The 20,699-nt window shown below is 46.2% G+C and overlaps 1 protein-coding gene across 2 annotated transcripts in view; it reads left to right on the top strand.

The window, feature by feature from the left end:
- Positions 1 to 9,489: 9,489 nt before the first annotated feature.
- LOC118944435 (nuclear receptor ROR-alpha A) overlaps positions 9,490 to 20,699 on the top strand; it is a 287,286-nt gene continuing 276,076 nt past the window's right edge. For both annotated transcript variants that reach the window (XM_090223322.1, XM_090223323.1), the window contains exon 1: positions 9,490 to 9,856. In XM_090223322.1, the coding sequence (XP_090079448.1) occupies positions 9,685 to 9,856 (172 nt within the window). In that variant the 5' untranslated portion in view covers positions 9,490 to 9,684. The remainder of the gene's footprint in view (positions 9,857 to 20,699) is intronic.

Genomic DNA, 20,699 nt, shown 5'->3' with positions numbered 1-20,699 from the left:
ATCGAGTCAGAAAGGTAGGAGAGAGGAAGACGCACGGTTTAAAGTGTGCATAAACTCCATTAATCTCATCGAGTCAGAAAGGTAGGAGAGAGGAAGACGCACGGTTTAAAGTGTCCGTCTCCCATTAATCTCATCGAGTCAGAAAGGTAGGAGAGAGGAAGACGCACGGTTTAAAGTGTCCGTAAACTCCATTAATCTCATCGAGTCAGAAAGGTAGGAGAGAGGAAGACACACGGTTTAAAGTGTCCGTCTCCCATTAATCTCATCGAGTCAGAAAGGTAGGAGAGAGGAAGACGCGCGGTTTAAAGTGTCCGTCTCCCATTAATCTCATCGAGTCAGAAAGGTAGGAGAGAGGAAGACGCGCGGTTTAAAGTGTCCGTCTCCCATTAATCTCATTGAGTCAGAAAGGTAGGAGAGAGGAAGACGCACGGTTTAAAGTGTCCGTCTCCCATTAATCTCATTGAGTCAGAAAGGTAGGAGAGAGGAAGACGCGCGGTTTAAAGTGTCCGTCTCCCATTAATCTCATCGAGTCAGAAAGGTAGGAGAGAGGAAGACGCGCGGTTTAAAGTGTCCGTCTCCCATTAATCTCATCGAGTCAGAAAGGTAGGAGAGAGGAAGACACACGGTTTAAAGTGTCCGTCTCCCATTAATCTCATCGAGTCAGAAAGGTAGGAGAGAGGAAGACACACGGTTTAAAGTGTCCGTCTCCCATTAATCTCATCGAGTCAGAAAGGTAGGAGAGAGGAAGACACACGGTTTAAAGTGTCCGTCTCCCATTAATCTCATCGAGTCAGAAAGGTAGGAGAGAGGAAGACGCACGGTTTAAAGTGTGCGTAAACTCCATTAATCTCATCGAGTCAGAAAGGTAGGAGAGAGGAAGACGCACGGTTTAAAGTGTGCGTAAACTCCATTAATCTCATTGAGTCAGAAAGGTAGGAGAGAGGAAGACGCGCGGTTTAAAGTGTCCGTCTCCCATTAATCTCATTGAGTCAGAAAGGTAGGAGAGAGGAAGACACGGTTTAAAGTGTCCGTCTCCCATTAATCTCATCGAGTCAGAAAGGTAGGAGAGAGGAAGACGCGCGGTTTAAAGTGTCCGTCTCCCATTAATCTCATTGAGTCAGAAAGGTAGGAGAGAGGAAGACACACGGTTTAAAGTGTCCGTCTCCCATTAATCTCATCGAGTCAGAAAGGTAGGAGAGAGGAAGACACACGGTTTAAAGTGTACGTAAACTCCATTAATCTCATCGAGTCAGAAAGGTAGGAGAGAGGAAGACGCGCGGTTTAAAGTGTCCGTAAACTCCATTAATCTCATTGAGTCAGAAAGGTAGGAGAGAGGAAGACACGCGGTTTAAAGTGTCCGTCTCCCATTAATCTCATCGAGTCAGAAAGGTAGGAGAGAGGAAGACGCACGGTTTAAAGTGTACGTAAACTCCATTAATCTCATCGAGTCAGAAAGGTAGGAGAGAGGAAGACACACCGTTTAAAGTGTCCGTCTCCCATTAATCTCATCGAGTCAGAAAGGTAGGAGAGAGGAAGACACACGGTTTAAAGTGTCCGTCTCCCATTAATCTCATCGAGTCAGAAAGGTAGGAGAGAGGAAGACACACGGTTTAAAGTGTCCGTCTCCCATTAATCTCATCGAGTCAGAAAGGTAGGAGAGAGGAAGACACACGGTTTAAAGTGTACGTAAACTCCATTAATCTCATCGAGTCAGAAAGGTAGGAGAGAGGAAGACACACGGTTTAAAGTGTGCGTAAACTCCATTAATCTCATTGAGTCAGAAAGGTAGGAGAGAGGAAGACGGGCGGTTTAAAGTGTGCGTAAACTCCATTAATCTCATTGAGTCAGAAAGGTAGGAGAGAGGAAGACGGGCGGTTTAAAGTGTGCGTAAACTCCATTAATCTCATTGAGTCAGAAAGGTAGGAGAGAGGAAGACGGGCGGTTTAAAGTGTGCGTAAACTCCATTAATCTCATCGAGTCAGAAAGGTAGGAGAGAGGAAGACACGCGGTTTAAAGTGTCCGTCTCCCATTAATCTCATCGAGTCAGAAAGGTAGGAGAGAGGAAGACGCACGGTTTAAAGTGTGCGTAAACTCCATTAATCTCATCGAGTCAGAAAGGTAGGAGAGAGGAAGACGCACGGTTTAAAGTGTACGTAAACTCCATTAATCTCATCGAGTCAGAAAGGTAGGAGAGAGGAAGACGCACGGTTTAAAGTGTCCGTCTCCCATTAATCTCATCGAGTCAGAAAGGTAGGAGAGAGGAAGACGCACGGTTTAAAGTGTGCGTAAACTCCATTAATCTCATTGAGTCAGAAAGGTAGGAGAGAGGAAGACGCACGGTTTAAAGTGTGCGTAAACTCCATTAATCTCATCGAGTCAGAAAGGTAGGATAGAGGAAGACGCACGGTTTAAAGTGTCCGTCTCCCATTAATCTCATCGAGTCAGAAAGGTAGGAGAGAGGAAGACACACGGTCTAAAGTGTCCGTCTCCCATTAATCTCATCGAGTCAGAAAGGTAGGAGAGAGGAAGACGCACGGTTTAAAGTGTGCGTAAACTCCATTAATCTCATCGAGTCAGAAAGGTAGGAGAGAGGAAGACGCGCGGTTTAAAGTGTAATTTGGCTTCTGCACATAGGAATTCATTATAACAACGTTACCTCTAATATTATTCAAAGTAGCCGGAGTTAATGCAAATGTATGCAGCGCATCTCATTAACATATCATTAACATCTCATTAATCCTGTTGACATTACTATTGTTATTATTCAGAGTGTAGTTAACCAAATGCAGTGTTATTCATTTTTTTTTAAACCTCGGCTTTGTACTTTCTTTTTCCTTTTGATCATCTGGCGGGGTTTCTGATGAAATGACTGAGACACTGTAATTACGGATTCATCTGATGACAGACTAAAGTGTATTGTACGATTGCATTATGAAGATACACTGAGTGTTACGAAACAGGAGCAACTTTATAATATTGAGCTGTCCCCCCCCCCCCTCCCCCTCAGAACAGCCTCAATTCGTCGGGTCATGTACTCTACAAGGTGTCGAAAAGCGTTCCACAATGTTGACTCCAATGCTTCCCACAGTTGTGTCAAGTTGGCCGGGATGTCCTTTGGCTGGTGGACCATTCTTGATACACACAGGGAAACTGTTGAGTGTGGAAAAAACCCAGCTACATTGCAGTTCTTGACACTCAAACTGGGGTTCTTCTACCATAAAGACACTTCAATCTTTTGTCTTGCCCTTTCACCCTCTGAACGGCTCACATACACAATCCATGTCTCTATTGTCTCAAGGCTTCAAATCTTAAACCTGTCTCCTCCCCTTCATCTACACTGATTTTTATTTAACTAGGCAAGTCAGTTAATAACAAATTCTTATTTACAATGGCGACCAACCCACGGCCAAACCCTAACCCGGATGACGCTGTGCCAATTGTGCGCCGCCCTATGGGTCTCCCAATCACTGCCGGTTGTGACAAAGCCTGGATTGGAACCAAGGTCTGTAGTGACGCCTCTAGCACTGAGATGCAGTGCCTTAGACCGCTGTGATACAGCCTGGAATCGAACCAGGGTCTGTAGTGACGCCTCTAGCACTGAGATGCAGTGCCTTAGACCGCTGTGATACAGTCTGGAATCGAACCAGGGTCTGTAGTACCTTAGACCACTGTGATACAGCCTGGAATCGAACCAGGTTCTGTAGTGACGCCTCTAGCACTGAGATGCAGTGCCTTAGACCGCTGTGATACAGTCTGGAATCGAACCAGGGTCTGTAGTGACGCCTCTAGCACTGAGATGCAGTGCCTTAGACCGCTGTGATACAGCCTGGAATGGAACCAGGGTCTGTAGTACCTTAGACCACTGCGCCACTCGGGAGACCCTGATTGAAGTGGATTTAGGAGACATCAATAAGTGATTTATAGCTTTCACCTCTATTTACCTGGTCAGTCTGTCATGGTGATGTTCCTAATGTTTTGTACACTCGGTGGATTATCAAACAAATGTTTAAATATTTTTTATGAAGGAAAAAACAATTCTTATAAGTCAGAACAATGAGTTTTAGCAGGCAGTGTTTCCACAGGATTTCACATCTGGAGAAGCCATCTCTTGGGATAAAATATAAATGCACAAGGCCATCACAAGGCCATCACAAGGCCATTACAAGGCATGATGACTGAGAGATTTACACTCAGTTGAGGGTTTTCCAGACCAAACTGGGAACTAAAGAAAAAGCCTCCTCCCAGGCTTGTGTCTCCTGGACTGCAGTACCCTGCCTTGTCCTCTGGGTGGTATCCAGGCTTGTCTCCTGGACTGCAGTTCCCTGTCTTGTCCTCTGGGTGGTATCCAGGCTTGTCTCCTGGACTGCAGTACCCTGTCTTGTCCTCTGGGTGGTATCCAGGCTTGTCTCCTGGACTGCAGTACCCCGTCTTGTCCTCTGGGTGGTATCCAGGCTTGTCTCCTGGACTGCAGTACCCTGTCTTGTCCTCTGGGTGGTATCCAGGCTTGTCTCCTGGACTGCAGTACCCTGTCTTGTCCTCTGGGTGGTATCCAGGCTTGTCTCCTGGACTGCAGTTCCCTGTCTTGTCCTCTGGGTGGTATCCAGGCTTGTCTCCTGGACTGCAGTTCCCTGTCTTGTCCTCTGGGTGGTATCCAGGCTTGTCTCCTGGACTGCAGTACCCTGTCTTGTCCTCTGGGTGGTATCCAGGCTTGTCTCCTGGACTGCAGTACCCTGTCTTGGTTAGAGAGATGGATTAGAGTACACTACACCAAGAGGTTGATGTCGGCTTTAGGTTAGAGAGAGATAGATTACAGTACACTACACCAAGAGGTTGATGTCGGCTTTAGGTTAGAGAGAGATGGATTACAGTACACTACACCAAGAGGTCTATGTAGGCGTTAGAAGGTTCTAGAGAGATGGAATAGTTTGTTAAGGAATTTCTAAAACACTTGTGACACATTTATTTTGTTAACATTGTTTAGCAAAGTGGACCTCCTGTTAACACAGGTTCACACCACAATGGTTCCTTGTCATGAAATGTCACAGTATGTCTACTAGACACACTAACTACTGAAGTTAGTCAACATTGTCTACTAGACACACTAACTACTGAAGTTAGTCAACATTGTCTGGTCACCACACACTAACTACTGAAGTTAGTCAACATTGTCTAGTCATCACACACTAACTACTGAAGTTAGTCAACATTGTCTAGTCATCACACACTAACTACTGAGGTTAGTCAACATTGTCTGGTCACCACACACTAACTACTGAAGTTAGTCAACATTGTCTAGTCATCACACACTAACTACTGAAGTTAGTCAACATTGTCTGGTCACCACACACTAACTACTGAAGTTACAGTCAACATTGTCTAGTCACCACACACTAACTACTGAAGTTACAGTCAACATTGTCTGGTCACCACACACTAACTACTGAAGTTACAGTCAACATTGTCTAGTCACCACACACTAACTACTGAAGTTACAGTCAACATTGTCTAGTCACCACACACTAACTACTGAAGTTAGTCAACATTGTCTGGTCACCACACACTAACTACTGAAGTTAGTCAACATTGTCTACTAGACACACTAACTACTGAAGTTAGTCAACATTGTCTACTAGACACACTAACTACTGAAGTTAGTCAACATTGTCTAGTCACCACACACTAACTACTGAAGTTACAGTCAACATTGTCTAGTCACCACACACTAACTACTGAAGTTAGTCAACATTGTCTAGTCACCACACACTAACTACTGAAGTTAGTCAACATTGTCTACTAGACACACTAACTACTGAAGTTAGTCAACATTGTCTGGTCATCACACACTAACTACTGAGGTTAGTCAACATTGTCTAGTCACCACACACTAACTACTGAAGTTAGTCAACATTGTCTAGTCACCACACACTAACTACTGAAGTTACAGTCAACATTGTCTAGTCACCACACACTAACTACTGAAGTTAGTCAACATTGTCTAGTCACCACACACTAACTACTGAGGTTAGTCAACATTGTCTGGTCACCACACACTAACTACTGAAGTTAGTCAACATTGTCTGGTCACCACACACTAACTACTGAAGTTACAGTCAACATTGTCTAGTCACCACACACTAACTACTGAAGTTAGTCAACATTGTCTGGTCACCACACACTAACTACTGAGGTTAGTCAACATTGTCTAGTCACCACACACTAACTACTGAGGTTAGTCAACATTGTCTAGTCATCACACACTAACTACTGAGGTTAGTCAACATTGTCTAGTCACCACACACTAACTACTGAGGTTAGTCAACATTGTCTAGTCATCACACACTAACTACTGAAGTTACAGTCAACATTGTCTGGTCACCACACACTAACTACTGAGGTTAGTCAACATTGTCTACTAGACACACTAACTACTGAAGTTAGTCAACATTGTCTAGTCATCACACACTAACTACTGAAGTTAGTCAACATTGTCTAGTCATCACACACTAACTACTGAAGTTAGTCAACATTGTCTGGTCATCACACACTAACTACTGAAGTTAGTCAACATTGTCTAGTCATCACACACTAACTACTGAAGTTAGTCAACATTGTCTGGTCACCACACACTAACTACTGAGGTTAGTCAACATTGTCTAGTCATCACACACTAACTACTGAAGTTAGTCAACATTGTCTGGTCACCACACACTAACTACTGAGGTTAGTCAACATTGTCTAGTCACCACACACTAACTACTGAAGTTAGTCAACATTGTCTAGTCATCACACACTAACTACTGAAGTTAGTCAACATTGTCTAGTCATCACACGCTAACTACTGAGGTTAGTCAACATTGTCTGGTCATCACACACTAACTACTGAGGTTAGTCAACATTGTCTAGTCACCACACACTAACTACTGAGGTTAGTCAACATTGTCTACTAGACACACTAACTACTGAGGTTAGTCAACATTGTCTGGTCACCACACACTAACTACTGAAGTTACAGTCAACATTGTCTAGTCACCACACACTAACTACTGAAGTTAAAGTCATAGTAAGGTGTTTTAAATGTAGCGATCCAAGACCTCAGTGTTCCGTGATGTCACGTGGAGCAGCATGGAGCACTGAATACGTCCCAAATAGCACCCTAATGCCCTAATATAGTGGTACGACACGTGAACAAGACCCGTAGGGAACAAGGGGTGCCGTTTGAGACAGCGCTCTCTTTTCAGCCCAGAGTGGAGTCAGACACCAGAGGGGGAACGAGGATCCTATTTAACATCCTGCAGGTTCTAACCATAACAGGAATCTCTGATATTTACCTCAGACTAATTGAAGTGATGAAATGTAACGCAATAGGAGACGAAGCACTTCCATGTTTACCCGGTTTTCAGACGAGGAATGAGACGTACCGAGGACGATGAGAAAAGAGAAAGGAATAGGGTCATTCTGTATTAATTGACTGTATTATTAATTGACTGGTATTATACAGAATTGTAATGTGTCTGTGTGTAGCTGGTGTAAATGAGTCAGGCGCAGGACAGCAGATATGAGTAATGTCACAATACTCATCAATAAATCCAAGGCCACAATAACGGACCACAATACAGTAAACAATCACTCACAAACAAACATGGGGGAACAGAGGGTTAAATAATGAACATGTAATTGGGGGATTGAAACCAGGTGTGTAAGACAAAGACAAAACAAATGGAAAATGAAAAGTGGATCGGCGACGGCTAGAAGGCCGCCCGAAACAAGGAGAGGGACCAAATTCGGTGGAAGTCATGTTAATATCCCCCCCTTGATGCGCGGCTCCAGCAGCGCAACAACACCAACCTCGGGGATGACCCAGAGGACGAGGCGCAGGGCGATCCGATCTGACTGGGACTGTTCTCTACAGGCTGACTGGGACTGTTCTCTACAGGCTGACTGTTCTCTACAGGCTGACTGGGACTGTTCTCTACAGGCTGACTGGGACTGTTCTCTACAGGCTGACTGGGACTGTTCTCTACAGGCTAACTGGGACTGTTCTCTACAGGGTGACTGTTCTCTACAGGGTGACTGGGACTGTTCTCTACAGGCTGACTGGGACTGTTCTCTACAGGCTGACTGTGACTGTTCTCTACAGGGTGACTGGGACTGTTCTCTACAGGCTGACTGGGACTGTTCGCTACAGGGTGACTGGGACTGTTCTCTACAGGCTGACTGCTCTCTAGAGGGTGACTGGGACTGTTCTCTACAGGCTGACTGCTCTCTACAGGGTGACTGGGACTGTTCTCTACAGGCTGACTGGGACTGTTCTCTACAGGCTGACTGGGACTGTTCTCTACAGGCTGACTGGGACTGTTCTCTACAGGCTGACTGGGACTGCTCTCTACAGGCTGACTGTTCTCTACAGGCTGATTGGGACTGTTCTCTACAGGCTGACTGTTCTCTACAGGCTGACTGGGACTGTTCTCTACAGGGTGACTGGGACAGTTTTCTACAGGCTGACTGGGACAGTTTTCTACAGGCTGACTGGGACTGTTTTCTACAGGCTGACTGGGACTGTTTTCTACAGGCTGACTGGGACTGTTCTCTACAGGCTGACTGGGACTGTTCTCTACAGGCTGACTGTTCTCTACAGGCTGACTGGGACTGTTCTCTACAGGGTGACTGGGACTGTTTTCTACAGGCTGACTGGGACTGTTTTCTACAGGCTGACTGGGACTGTTTTCTACAGGCTGACTGGGACTGTTCTCTACAGGCTGACTGGGACTGTTCTCTACAGGCTGACTGTTCTCTACAGGCTGACTGTTCTCTACAGGCTGACTGTTCTCTACAGGCTGACTGGGACTGTTCTCTACAGGCTGACTGGGACTGTTCTCTACAGGCTGACTGTTCTCTACAGGCTGACTGGAACTGTTCTCTACAGGCTGACTGGGACTGTTCTCTACAGGCTGACTGGGACTGTTCTCTACAGGCTGACTGGGACTGTTTTCTACAGGCTGACTGGGACTGTTCTGGGACTGTTCTCTACAGGGTGAGTGGGACTGTTCTCTACAGGCTGACTGGGACTGTTCTCTACAGGCTGACTGGGACTGTTCTCTACAGGCTGACTGGGACTGTTCTCTACAGGCTGACAGGGACTGTTCTCTACAGGCTGACTGTTCTCTACAGGCTGACTGGGACTGTTCTCTACAGGCTGACTGGGACTGTTCTCTACAGGCTGACTGGGACTGTTCTCTACAGGCTGACTGGGACTGTTCTCTACAGGGTGACTGGGACTGTTCTCTACAGGGTGACTGGGACTGTTCTGGGACTGTTCTCTACAGGCTGACTGGGACTGTTCTCTACAGGCTGACTGGGACTGTTCTCTACAGGCTGACTGGGACTGTTCTCTACAGGCTGACTGGGACTGTTCTCTACAGGCTGACTGGGACTGTTCTCTACAGGCTGACTGGGACTGTTCTCTACAGGCTGACTGGGACTGTTCTCTTCAGCGCTGCATGTGGACAACCACATCTGTACACCCTACTTTGCACGAAGACAGTAGCGCACCAACACATTGCACTAGTTCCAGCCTTCGGTAAATTAGCTTGACATGCTTTTACTGCTCGTTATTATTTGACTAGTTACGTTCGATATTTCATCGTTAGTAGCTACACCTCGTTCACATTTATCAATAGGATAGTTATGGAGATGTATATGGAGTCCTCACCGGACCCTGCTTCCAGTGACGCGGGAAACAGCGTCTCTAAACCGGCTACTCCAGTCATGGACACGCCAGCGAATCAGGAGACCCTTCAAACGGACCACCACCACCAAACCCATGTTAGAGGACAGAGTCGTTCCGGCTCCAACAAAGGTAAATAACTCATATTTAGATTTAATACCGCGTGAGAATGATTTATATATTTTTTTTAACAAAATGCTGTGAAATCTGTTTAAAATAGAAGAGAGGGTGGAAGGGCAACTTCAAAGTGCTTTCCTCTTGACTTGAAGGGGACTGAGAGCTCGGTTTCGCTATAGACGGATCTTCTTTCTCTGTTCCGTTCTTTTAGCAGACATGTTCATGGTTTATTGTATTCGACAACAATTAGACAACATTTAACAAGAAAATGCATATATGATTAACAGATTTCCCGATCACTTGTTATAGCCACGATTAATGGCTATAAATATTATTAGTTCGCCTCGCAAGCTCGCTCTGACATTCTGCTTTGGATATCCTTGCAAACACTGACATGCATTCCTTCAGTGATACAATGTAACTTCAACAAAAAAGACTCGTGAAGTTGAAACCAGGTTTCACATTACAGCTGGACTGACGGTCCCACTTTCAAAGTCCACACTCAGTCAGTCCCTTACTGCGGCGTTACTAATGGTCATTTGCAGTCTCACTAAGTGGATTATTCTTATCCGTGGGTTGTATATCCCCCCCCCCCCTTATTGTCAGTATTTGTATTGCATTTAAATATGACATAATATTGGTTTTACAGTACAGACAGTATAAAGCCACACACCCCTCCGTTCTTGCTGTTACGCAGCGAATTCAAGTTCGTTTCCAGTGGACACAATATGTGTAATGTTGACATAACGTTGGGGTTATTTATGTACTGTAGGTTATGTGTCAACCGTTCATATATCATGTCAAAATCCTCCCGTTTCCATTGCCTGGCCGTTGACTTACTACAGTCAGCTGGTTCAGAGCAGATAGCTGTTATGTAACAACCTTGACAGCGACTGAAAATCACACAGAGAGAGAGAGAGAGAGATATCTATTCCCGCTTGCTTTGTCAATGTCAACATGTGTTTCCCATGTCAGTACATCCCGTTGAGAATTGTATTGAGGGAGAAAGGTCTCCCAGGGCTGTCTGTCTGCTGTAGATGTTTAGGAACCAGTTTATTATTATCCTCTATAGTGGCTCTTACTGCACGACGTTTTGTCTCTTAAGAATTGTGATAAATAATATAGGATTTTCTAACCAGCGTGTAGCTAGCTAGCTACAATGACATATCCGAGAGATTGTAACGTTTGTGTGGCCGTGTAAAAAGCACCAGCATGGTTAGTTGTATTATGTAACAAGGTTTACAGGCAGTTTCACAGATATTCAGGCAGGCTGCCAGAACTCAAGACAGAGACTGTTGACAAGGTTTTGAGTTGGCAGCGTCGAAGAAGAAGTCTCACCTAACCCGCTAACCCACATTTCCACGGTTTAGCCTACATTCTGAGAACATTCTAGACAAGCATCTTGATTGAGAGATATTTTTTCTTTATTTCTTCTCTGTATACCTTCTACTTTCTTCGGTATCAAATCAGAAACCTACATTGCTCGTGGTGGTACTGTAGATACGATCGTGGTTCATGTGTGAAGTTAGTTATATTTCCACCAACTTTGTTATGGCGAAGTATTCCCTCTATTCTATTTTATTCTATGTCAGTGTAACAGTATAACGTTAAACCGTCCCCTCGCCCATGCCCGGGCGCGAACCAGGGACCCTCTGCACACATCAACAACAGTCACCCACGAAGCATCGTTACCCATCGCTCCACAAAAGCCGCGGCCCTTGCAGAGCAAAGGGGAACTACTACTTCAAGGTCTCAGAGCAAGTGACGTCACCGATTGAAACGCTATTTAGTGCGATTTAGTGCGCACCACCACCTCTAACTAAGCTTTCACATCCGTTACATCAGACTGTATTGGAATTAAATCTTACAACACAAAACAGAACACTGACAAAATTAAAGCTCAGTCCTGAGTTAAAAAAAATAATAATAATTCCACTTTCGAAATCTGCTGTTTATAGCTTCTATAGAGGCTTTCCCATTCAATCGCTCAATTTCAAGTTGCAGATGTTCCCTGCCGTCACGGAGAGGCCAAGCTGGGTTAATGAATGAACTTGAAGCGAAAGTTAACACTACTATCTAGACCTGTGCCTGTACTGTACCAGCAGGTGCAACCAAAATAATGCAGCCGACACTACGTTCTCAACAGAGTGGTACTGTATTGGATAGCATGCAGTATGTACTATATTCTCAACAGTAGTAGTACTGTATTGGATAACATGTAGTATGTACTATATTCTCAACAGTAGTAGTACTGTATTGGATAACATGTAGTCTGTACTATATTCTCAACAGTAGTAGTACTGTATTGGATAACATGTAGTATGTACTATATTCTCAACAGTAGTAGTACTGTATTGGATAACATGTAGTATGTACTATATTCTCAACAGTAGTAGTACTGTATTGGATAGCATGCAGTATGTACTATATTCTCAACAGTAGTAGTACTGTATTGGATAACATGTAGTATGTACTATATTCTCAACAGTAGTAGTACTGTATTGGATAACATGTAGTATGTACTATATTCTCAACAGTAGTAGTACTGTATTGGATAGCATGTAGTATGTACTATATTCTCAACAGTAGTAGTACTGTATTGGATAGCATGTAGTATGTACTATATTCTCAACAGTAGTAGTACTGTATTGGATAACATGTAGTATGTACTATATTCTCAACAGTAGTAGTACTGTATTGGATAACATGTAGTATGTACTATATTCTCAACAGTAGTAGTACTGTATTGGATAGCATGTAGTCTGTACTATATTCTCAACAGTAGTAGTACTGTATTGGATAACATGTAGTATGTACTATATTCTCAACAGTAGTAGTACTGTATTGGATAGCATGTAGTCTGTACTATATTCTCAACAGTAGTAGTACTGTATTGGATAACATGTAGTATGTACTATATTCTCAACAGTAGTAGTACTGTATTGGATAGCATGTAGTCTGTACTATATTCTCAACAGTAGTAGTACTGTATTGGATAACATGTAGTATGTACTATATTCTCAACAGTAGTAGTACTGTATTGGATAACATGTAGTATGTACTATATTCTCAACAGTAGTAGTACTGTATTGGATAACATGTAGTATGTACTATATTCTCAACAGTAGTAGTACTGTATTGGATAGCATGTAGTCTGTACTATATTCTCAACAGTAGTAGTACTGTATTGGACAGCAGTAGTTCGACAGGATCTACAACAGTAGTACTGTATTGGACAGCAGTAGTTTGACAGTATCTACAACAGTAGTACTGTATTGGACAGCAGTAGTTCGACAGTATCTACAACAGTAGTACTGTATTGGACAGCAGTAGTTCGACAGTATCTACAACAGTAGTACTGTATTGGACAGCAGTAGTTCGACAGGATCTACAACAGTAGTACTGTATTGGACAGCAGTAGTTCGACAGTATCTACAACAGTAGTACTGTATTGGACAGCAGTAGTTCGACAGGATCTACAACAGTAGTACTGTATTGGACAGCAGTAGTTTGACAGTATCTACAACAGTAGTACTGTATTGGACAGCAGTAGTTTGACAGTATCTACAACAGTAGTACTGTATTGGACAGCAGTAGTTCGACAGTATCTACAACAGTAGTACTGTATTGGACAGCAGTAGTTCGACAGGATCTACAACAGTAGTACTGTATTGGACAGCAGTAGTTCGACAGTATCTACAACAGTAGTACTGTATTGGACAGCAGTAGTTCGACAGTATCTACAACAGTAGTACTGTATTGGACAGCAGTAGTTCGACAGTATCTACAACAGTAGTACTGTATTGGACAGCAGTAGTTTGACAGTATCTACAACAGTAGTACTGTATTGGACAGCAGTAGTTCGACAGTATCTACAACAGTAGTACTGTATTGGACAGCAGTAGTTCGACAGTATCTACAACAGTAGTACTGTATTGGACAGCAGTAGTTTGACAGTATCTACAACAGTAGTACTGTATTGGACAGCAGTAGTTCGACAGTATCTACAACAGTAGTACTGTATTGGACAGCAGTAGTTTGACAGTATCTACAACAGTAGTACTGTATTGGACAGCAGTAGTTCGACAGGATCTACAACAGTAGTACTGTATTGGACGGCAGTAGTTTGACAGTATCTACAACAGTAGTACTGTATTGGACAGCAGTAGTTCGACAGGATCTACAACAGTAGTACTGTATTGGACAGCAGTAGTTCGACAGTATCTACAACAGTAGTACTGTATTGGACAGCAGTAGTTTGACAGTATCTACAACAGTAGTACTGTATTGGACAGCAGTAGTTTGACAGTATCTACAACAGTAGTACTGTATTGGACAGCAGTAGTTCGACAGGATCTACAACAGTAGTACTGTATTGGACAGCAGTAGTTTGACAGTATCTACTACAGTAGTACTGTATTGGACAGCAGTAGTTCGACAGGATCTACAACAGTAGTACTGTATTGGACAGCAGTAGTTTGACAGTATCTACTACAGTAGTACTGTATTGGACAGCAGTAGTTCGACAGGATCTACAACAGTAGTACTGTATTGGACAGCAGTAGTTTGACAGTATCTACTACAGTAGTACTGTATTGGACAGCAGTAGTTTGACAGTATCTACAACAGTAGTACTGTATTGGACAGCAGTAGTTTGACAGTATCTACAACAGTAGTACTGTATTGGACAGCAGTAGTTTGACAGTATCTACAACAGTAGTACTGTATTGGACAGCAGTAGTTCGACAGTATCTACAACAGTAGTACTGTATTGGACAGCAGTAGTTCGACAGTATCCACTACAGGTTTCTATATTTGAGCTTCCTTTTATTCCTGAAACATCTTCCTGTTTGGCCTGGCTCATATTTGGCCTGGTCCCAGATTTGTTTTTTTTTTTCTCTCCCAACTGCTATGGTTGCTTTCATGTTTGGCAAGACATCCCAAACAGAGATCTGTGACCAGGCATTGTAAAGTGTCAGCCTCAGTCAGATAGCTATCTATAAATGGGAGCTGGTGAGAGAGCTGGGGGTGTATTCATTAGGAACCATACAGAAACATACCTGAATGTATTCAATAGAAACGTAACAATTACGCTGATAAACTTTCTGAACGAATTGATTGATGTTTACACAACACTGACGTACTGTAGTAAGTGAAACCACCGTGGGTCTAGGGACGGGAACGAGTGAGTGCTGGAGTTACATATGTTTACACAACACTGACACAAGATGGATGGGACTGTGTGATTGGTAACTAATGGACTGAGACAGGGTCGGGTTAAAGCTGTAGTTAACCCAATGTAGGTAGTGCAGAAGAGAACAGCCCTCTCCTAGTCAGGCTGGTAATCAGGCTTGTGCAGTGGTAGGTGTAAAGCCCTCTCCTAGTCAGGCTGGTAGTCAGGCTGGTGCAGTGGTAGGTGTACAGCCCTCTCCTAGTCAGGCTGGTAGTCAGGCTGGTGTAGTGGTAGGTGTAAAGCCCTCTCCTAGTCAGGCTGGTAGTCAGGCTGGTGCAGTGGTAGGTGTACAGCCCTCTCCTAGTCAGGCTGGTAGTCAGGCTGGTAGTCAGGCTTGTTCAGTGGTAGGTGTAAAGCCCTCTCCTAGTCAGGCTGGTAGTCAGGCTGGTGTAGTGGTAGGTGTAAAACCCTCTCCTAGTCAGGCTGGTAGTCAGACTTGTTCAGTGGTAGGTGTAAAGCCCTCTCCTAGTCAGGCTGGTGCAGTGGTAGGTGTAAAGCCCTCTCCTAGTCAGGCTGGTAGTCAGGCTGGTGCAGTGGTAGGTGTAAAGCCCTCTCCTAGTCTGGCTGGTAATCAGGCTTGTGCAGTGGTAGGTGTAAAGCCCTCTCCTAGTCAGGCTGGTAGTCAGGCTGGTGCAGTGGTAGGTGTACAGCCCTCTCCTAGTCAGGCTGGTAGTCAGGCTGGTGTAGTGGTAGGTGTAAAGCCCTCTCCTAGTCAGGCTGGTAGTCAGGCTGGTGCAGTGGTAGGTGTACAGCCCTCTCCTAGTCAGGCTGGTAGTCAGGCTGGTAGTCAGGCTGGTAGTCAGGCTTGTTCAGTGGTAGGTGTAAAGCCCTCTCCTAGTCAGGCTGGTAGTCAGGCTGGTGTAGTGGTAGGTGTAAAACCCTCTCCTAGTCAGGCTGGTAGTCAGACTTGTTCAGTGGTAGGTGTAAAGCCCTCTCCTAGTCAGGCTGGTGCAGTGGTAGGTGTAAAGCCCTCTTCTAGTCAGGCTGGTAGTCAGGCTGGTGCAGTGGTAGGTGTAAAGCCCTCTCCTAGTCTGGCTGGTAATCAGGCTTGTGCAGTGGTAGGTGTAAAGCCCTCTCCTAGTCAGGCTGGTAGTAACACTGGTGCAGTGGTAGGTGTAAAGCCCTCTCCTGGTCAGGCTGGTAGTCAGGATGGTGCAGTGGTAGGTGTAAAGCCCTCTCCTAGTCAGGCTGGTGCTGTGGTAGGTGTAAAGCCCGCTCTTAGTCAGGCTGGTGCAGTGGTAGGTGTAAAGCCCTCTCCTAGTCAGGCTGGTAGTAACACTGGTGCAGTGGTAGGTGTAAAGCCCTCTCCTGGTCAGGCTGGTAGTCAGGCTGGTGCAGTGGTAGGTGTAAAGCCCTCTCCTGGTCAGGCTGGTAGTCAGGCTGGTGCAGTGGTAGGTGTAAAGCCCTCTCCTAGTCAGGCTGGTGCAGTGGTAGGTGTAAAGCCCTCTCCTAGTCAGGCTGGTAGTCAGGCTGGTGCAGTGGTATGTGTAAAGCCCTCTCCTAGTCAGGCTGGTACTAACACTGGTGCAGTGGTAGGTGTAAAGCCTTCTCCTAGTCAGGCTGGTGGTAACACTGGTGCAGTGGTAGGTGTAAAGCCCTCTCCTAGTCAGGCTGGTTGTCAGGCTGGTAGTCACACTGGTGCAGTGGTAGGTGTAAAGCCCTCTCCTAGTCAGGCTGGTAGTCAGGGTGGTGCAGTGGTAGGTGTAAAGCCCTCTCCTATTCAGGCTGGTAGTAACACTGGTGCAGTGGTAGGTGTAAAGCCTTCTCCTAGTCAGGCTGGTAGTCAGGCTGATAGTAACACTGGTGTAGTGGTAGGTGTAAAGCCCTCTCCTAGTCAGGCTGGTAGTCAGGCTGGTGCAGTGGTAGGTGTAAAGCCCTCTCCTAGTCAGGCTGGTAGTCAGGCTGGTAGTCAGGCTTGTTCAGTGGTAGGTGTAAAGCCCTCTCCTAGTCAGGCTGGTAGTCAGGCTGGTGTAGTGGTAGGTGTAAAACCCTCTCCTAGTCAGGCTGGTAGTCAGGCTGGTAGTCAGACTTGTTCAGTGGTAGGTGTAAAGCCCTCTCCTAGTCAGGCTGGTGCAGTGGTAGGTGTAAAGCCCTCTCCTAGTCAGGCTGGTAGTCAGGCTGGTGCAGTGGTAGGTGTAAAGCCCTCTCCTAGTCTGGCTGGTAATCAGGCTTGTGCAGTGGTAGGTGTAAAGCCCTCTCCTAGTCAGGCTGGTAGTAACACTGGTGCAGTGGTAGGTGTAAAGCCCTCTCCTGGTCAGGCTGGTAGTCAGGATGGTGCAGTGGTAGGTGTAAAGCCCTCTCCTAGTCAGGCTGGTGCTGTGGTAGGTGTAAAGCCCGCTCTTAGTCAGGCTGGTGCAGTGGTAGGTGTAAAGCCCTCTCCTAGTCAGGCTGGTAGTAACACTGGTGCAGTGGTAGGTGTAAAGCCCTCTCCTGGTCAGGCTGGTAGTCAGGCTGGTGCAGTGGTAGGTGTAAAGCCCTCTCCTGGTCAGGCTGGTAGTCAGGCTGGTGCAGTGGTAGGTGTAAAGCCCTCTCCTAGTCAGGCTGGTGCAGTGGTAGGTGTAAAGCCCTCTCCTAGTCAGGCTGGTAGTCAGGCTGGTGCAGTGGTATGTGTAAAGCCCTCTCCTAGTCAGGCTGGTACTAACACTGGTGCAGTGGTAGGTGTAAAGCCTTCTCCTAGTCAGGCTGGTGGTAACACTGGTGCAGTGGTAGGTGTAAAGCCCTCTCCTAGTCAGGCTGGTTGTCAGGCTGGTAGTCACACTGGTGCAGTGGTAGGTGTAAAGCCCTCTCCTAGTCAGGCTGGTAGTCAGGGTGGTGCAGTGGTAGGTGTAAAGCCCTCTCCTATTCAGGCTGGTAGTAACACTGGTGCAGTGGTAGGTGTAAAGCCTTCTCCTAGTCAGGCTGGTAGTCAGGCTGATAGTAACACTGGTGCAGTGGTAGGTGTAAAGCCTTCTCCTAGTCAGGCTGGTTGTCAGGCTGGTAGTCACACTGGTGCAGTGGTAGGTGTAAAGCCCTCTCCTAGTCAGGCTGGTGGTAACACTGGTGCAGTGGTAGGTGTAAAGCCCTCTCCTAGTCAGGCTAGTGGTAACACTGGTGCAGTGGTAGGTGTACAGCCTTCTCCTAGTCAGGCTGGTAGTAACACTGGTGCAGTGGTAGGTGTAAAGCCCTCTCCTAGTCGGGCTGGTAGTCAGGCTGGTAGTAATACTGGTGCAGGTGGTAGGTGCAAAGCCCTCTCATAGTCAGGCTGATAGTAACACTGGTGCAGTGGTAGGTGTAAAGCCCTCTCTTAGTCAGGCTGGTAGTCAGGCTGGTGCAGTGATAGGTGTAAAGCCCTCTCCTATTCTGGCTGGTGGTAACACTGGTGCAGTGCAGGCAGGGGTCGGTCTGAAGCACTCTTCCAGTCAGGCTGATGGACTGTAGTCTCTCTGGCCAGACTCATGGAGGATTGTGTCCAGAGACTATCTGGACTGTGGTGTCGTGTTCTCCAGGGATTATCTGCAACACTGTAACTAAAGAAGACACCTGTCCTGCCTGCAGATAGAAAGCTGTGTCTCTGTCCTGCCTGCAGATAGAAAGCTGTGTCTCTGTCTCTGTCCTGCCTGCAGATAGAAAGCTGTGTCTCTGTCTCTGTCCTGCCTGCAGATAGAAAGCTATGTCTCTGTCTCTGTCCTGCCTGCTGATAGAAAGCTATGTCTCTGTCTCTGTCCTGCCTGCAGATAGAAAGCTCTGTCTCTGTCCTGCCTGCAGATAGACAGCTCTGTCTCTGTCCTGCCTGCAGATAGAAAGCTGTGTCTCTGTCCTGTCTGCAGATAGAAAGCTGTCTCTCTGTCCTGCCTGCAGATAGAAAGCTGTCTCTCTGTCCTGCCTGCAGATAGAAAGCTGTCTCTCTGTCCTGCCTGCAGATAGAAAGCTGTGTCTCTGTCCTGCCTGCAGATAGAAAGCTGTCTCTCTGTCCGGCCTGCAGATAGAAAGCTGTTTCTCTGTCCTGCCTGCAGATAGAAAGCTCTGTCTCTGTCTCTGTCCTGCCTGCAGATAGGGGGCTGTGTCTTTCTTGCCTGCCTGAGTAGCCATGTCTTGATTGAATGCACATAGCCTAGTTTTTTCATTTAGAAAATGATTAAATATAGCTTGAGACCTTCAGTAAAAGTTTAGATGCAGTTGTTGCCACATAGTGACAGTAAAAGTTGTTTGCTGTACTTGGTGTGCTTGGTACACGGTGACCTTGTTTATACTTTAAACTGGGTGACGATGTTCTGTACCTTCTACAGTAGAGAGTCCCAACCCAGTGATGTGTCCCTCTCACCAATTGAGAACTGGTTTTAGTGTTCTGGGTCACAATTATTTTGGGCTGCAGTGAAACCCCTCAGTGGGCTGGCTGGCTTGGACGGCCCGAACCTCACTGGTGACAGAGGCTGGTTCCATGGTTTGATATGAATTCTGTAGTGGAGTTGCATGGTGTCACGGAAACTTTGGTGCTTTTTCCCAAATACCTTAACATGAAAAACAGTTCAATACTTCTATCAAATATGTCTCACGTCATCGACTGATTTTAAGAGAGGATCAAGTCTGTTTATCAGCTCAGCCAATGTCCCCTTTTAGGGCGAGTGCACCGTGCCTGCTCCAATCATACTGTCTCTAGTCTGTCCTGAGGAACCACTGGGAGTCTGTCCCGAGGAACCACTGGGAGGCTGGGAGGCTGGGCTGAGGAACCACTGGGAGGCTGGGCTGAGTTGGTATCTCCTCTCTCATACTGTCTCTAGTCTGTCCTGAGGAACCACTGGGTGGCTGTCCTGAGGAACCACTGGGAGGCTGTCCCGAGGAACCACTGGGAGGCTGGGCTGAGGAACCACTGGGAGGCTGTCCCGAGGAACCACTGGGAGGCTGGGCTGAGGAACCACTGGGAGGCTGGGCTGTATCATGTTATCTCCTCTCTCATACTGCCTCTAGTCTGTCCTGAGGAACCACTGGGAGACTGGGCTGAGGAACCACTGGGAGGCTGGGCTGTATCATGTTATCTCCTCTCTCATACTGCCTCTAGTCTGTCCTGAGGAACCACTGGGAGTCTGGACTGTATCATGTTATCTCCTCTCTCATACTGCCTCTAGTCTGTCCTGAGGAACCACTGGGAGACTATGCTGAGGAACCACTGGGAGTCTGGACTGTACCATGTTATCTCCTCTCTCATGCTGTCTCTAGTCTGTCATGAGGAACCACTGGGAGTCTGGACTGTACCATGTTATCTCCCCTCTCATACTGCCTCTAGTCTGTCCTGAGGAACCACTGGGAGACTGGGCTGAGGAACCACTGGGAGTCTGGACTGTACCATGTTATCTCCTCTCTCATGCTGTCTCTAGTCTGTCCTGAGGAACCACTGGGAGTCTGGACTGTACCATGTTATCTCCCCTCTCATACTGACTCTAGTCTGTCCTGAGGAACCACTGGGAGTCTGGACTGTACCATGTTATCTCCGCTCTCATACTGACTCTAGTCTGTCCTGAGGAACCACTGGGAGTCTGGACTGTACCATGTTTCTCCTCTCTCATACTGACTCTAGTCTGTCCTGAGGAACCACTGGGAGACTGGGCTGAGGAACCACTGGGAGTCTGGACTGTACCATGTTATCTCCTC

This window comes from Oncorhynchus mykiss, chromosome 26 (genome assembly GCF_057628025.1).
Source record: "Oncorhynchus mykiss isolate SJ-2025 chromosome 26, ASM5762802v1, whole genome shotgun sequence".
NCBI classification, from domain to species: Eukaryota; Metazoa; Chordata; class Actinopteri; order Salmoniformes; family Salmonidae; genus Oncorhynchus; species Oncorhynchus mykiss.
The sequence above is the reverse complement of the archived record's forward strand: the minus strand, read 5'-3'. Positions and strand labels throughout refer to the sequence as shown.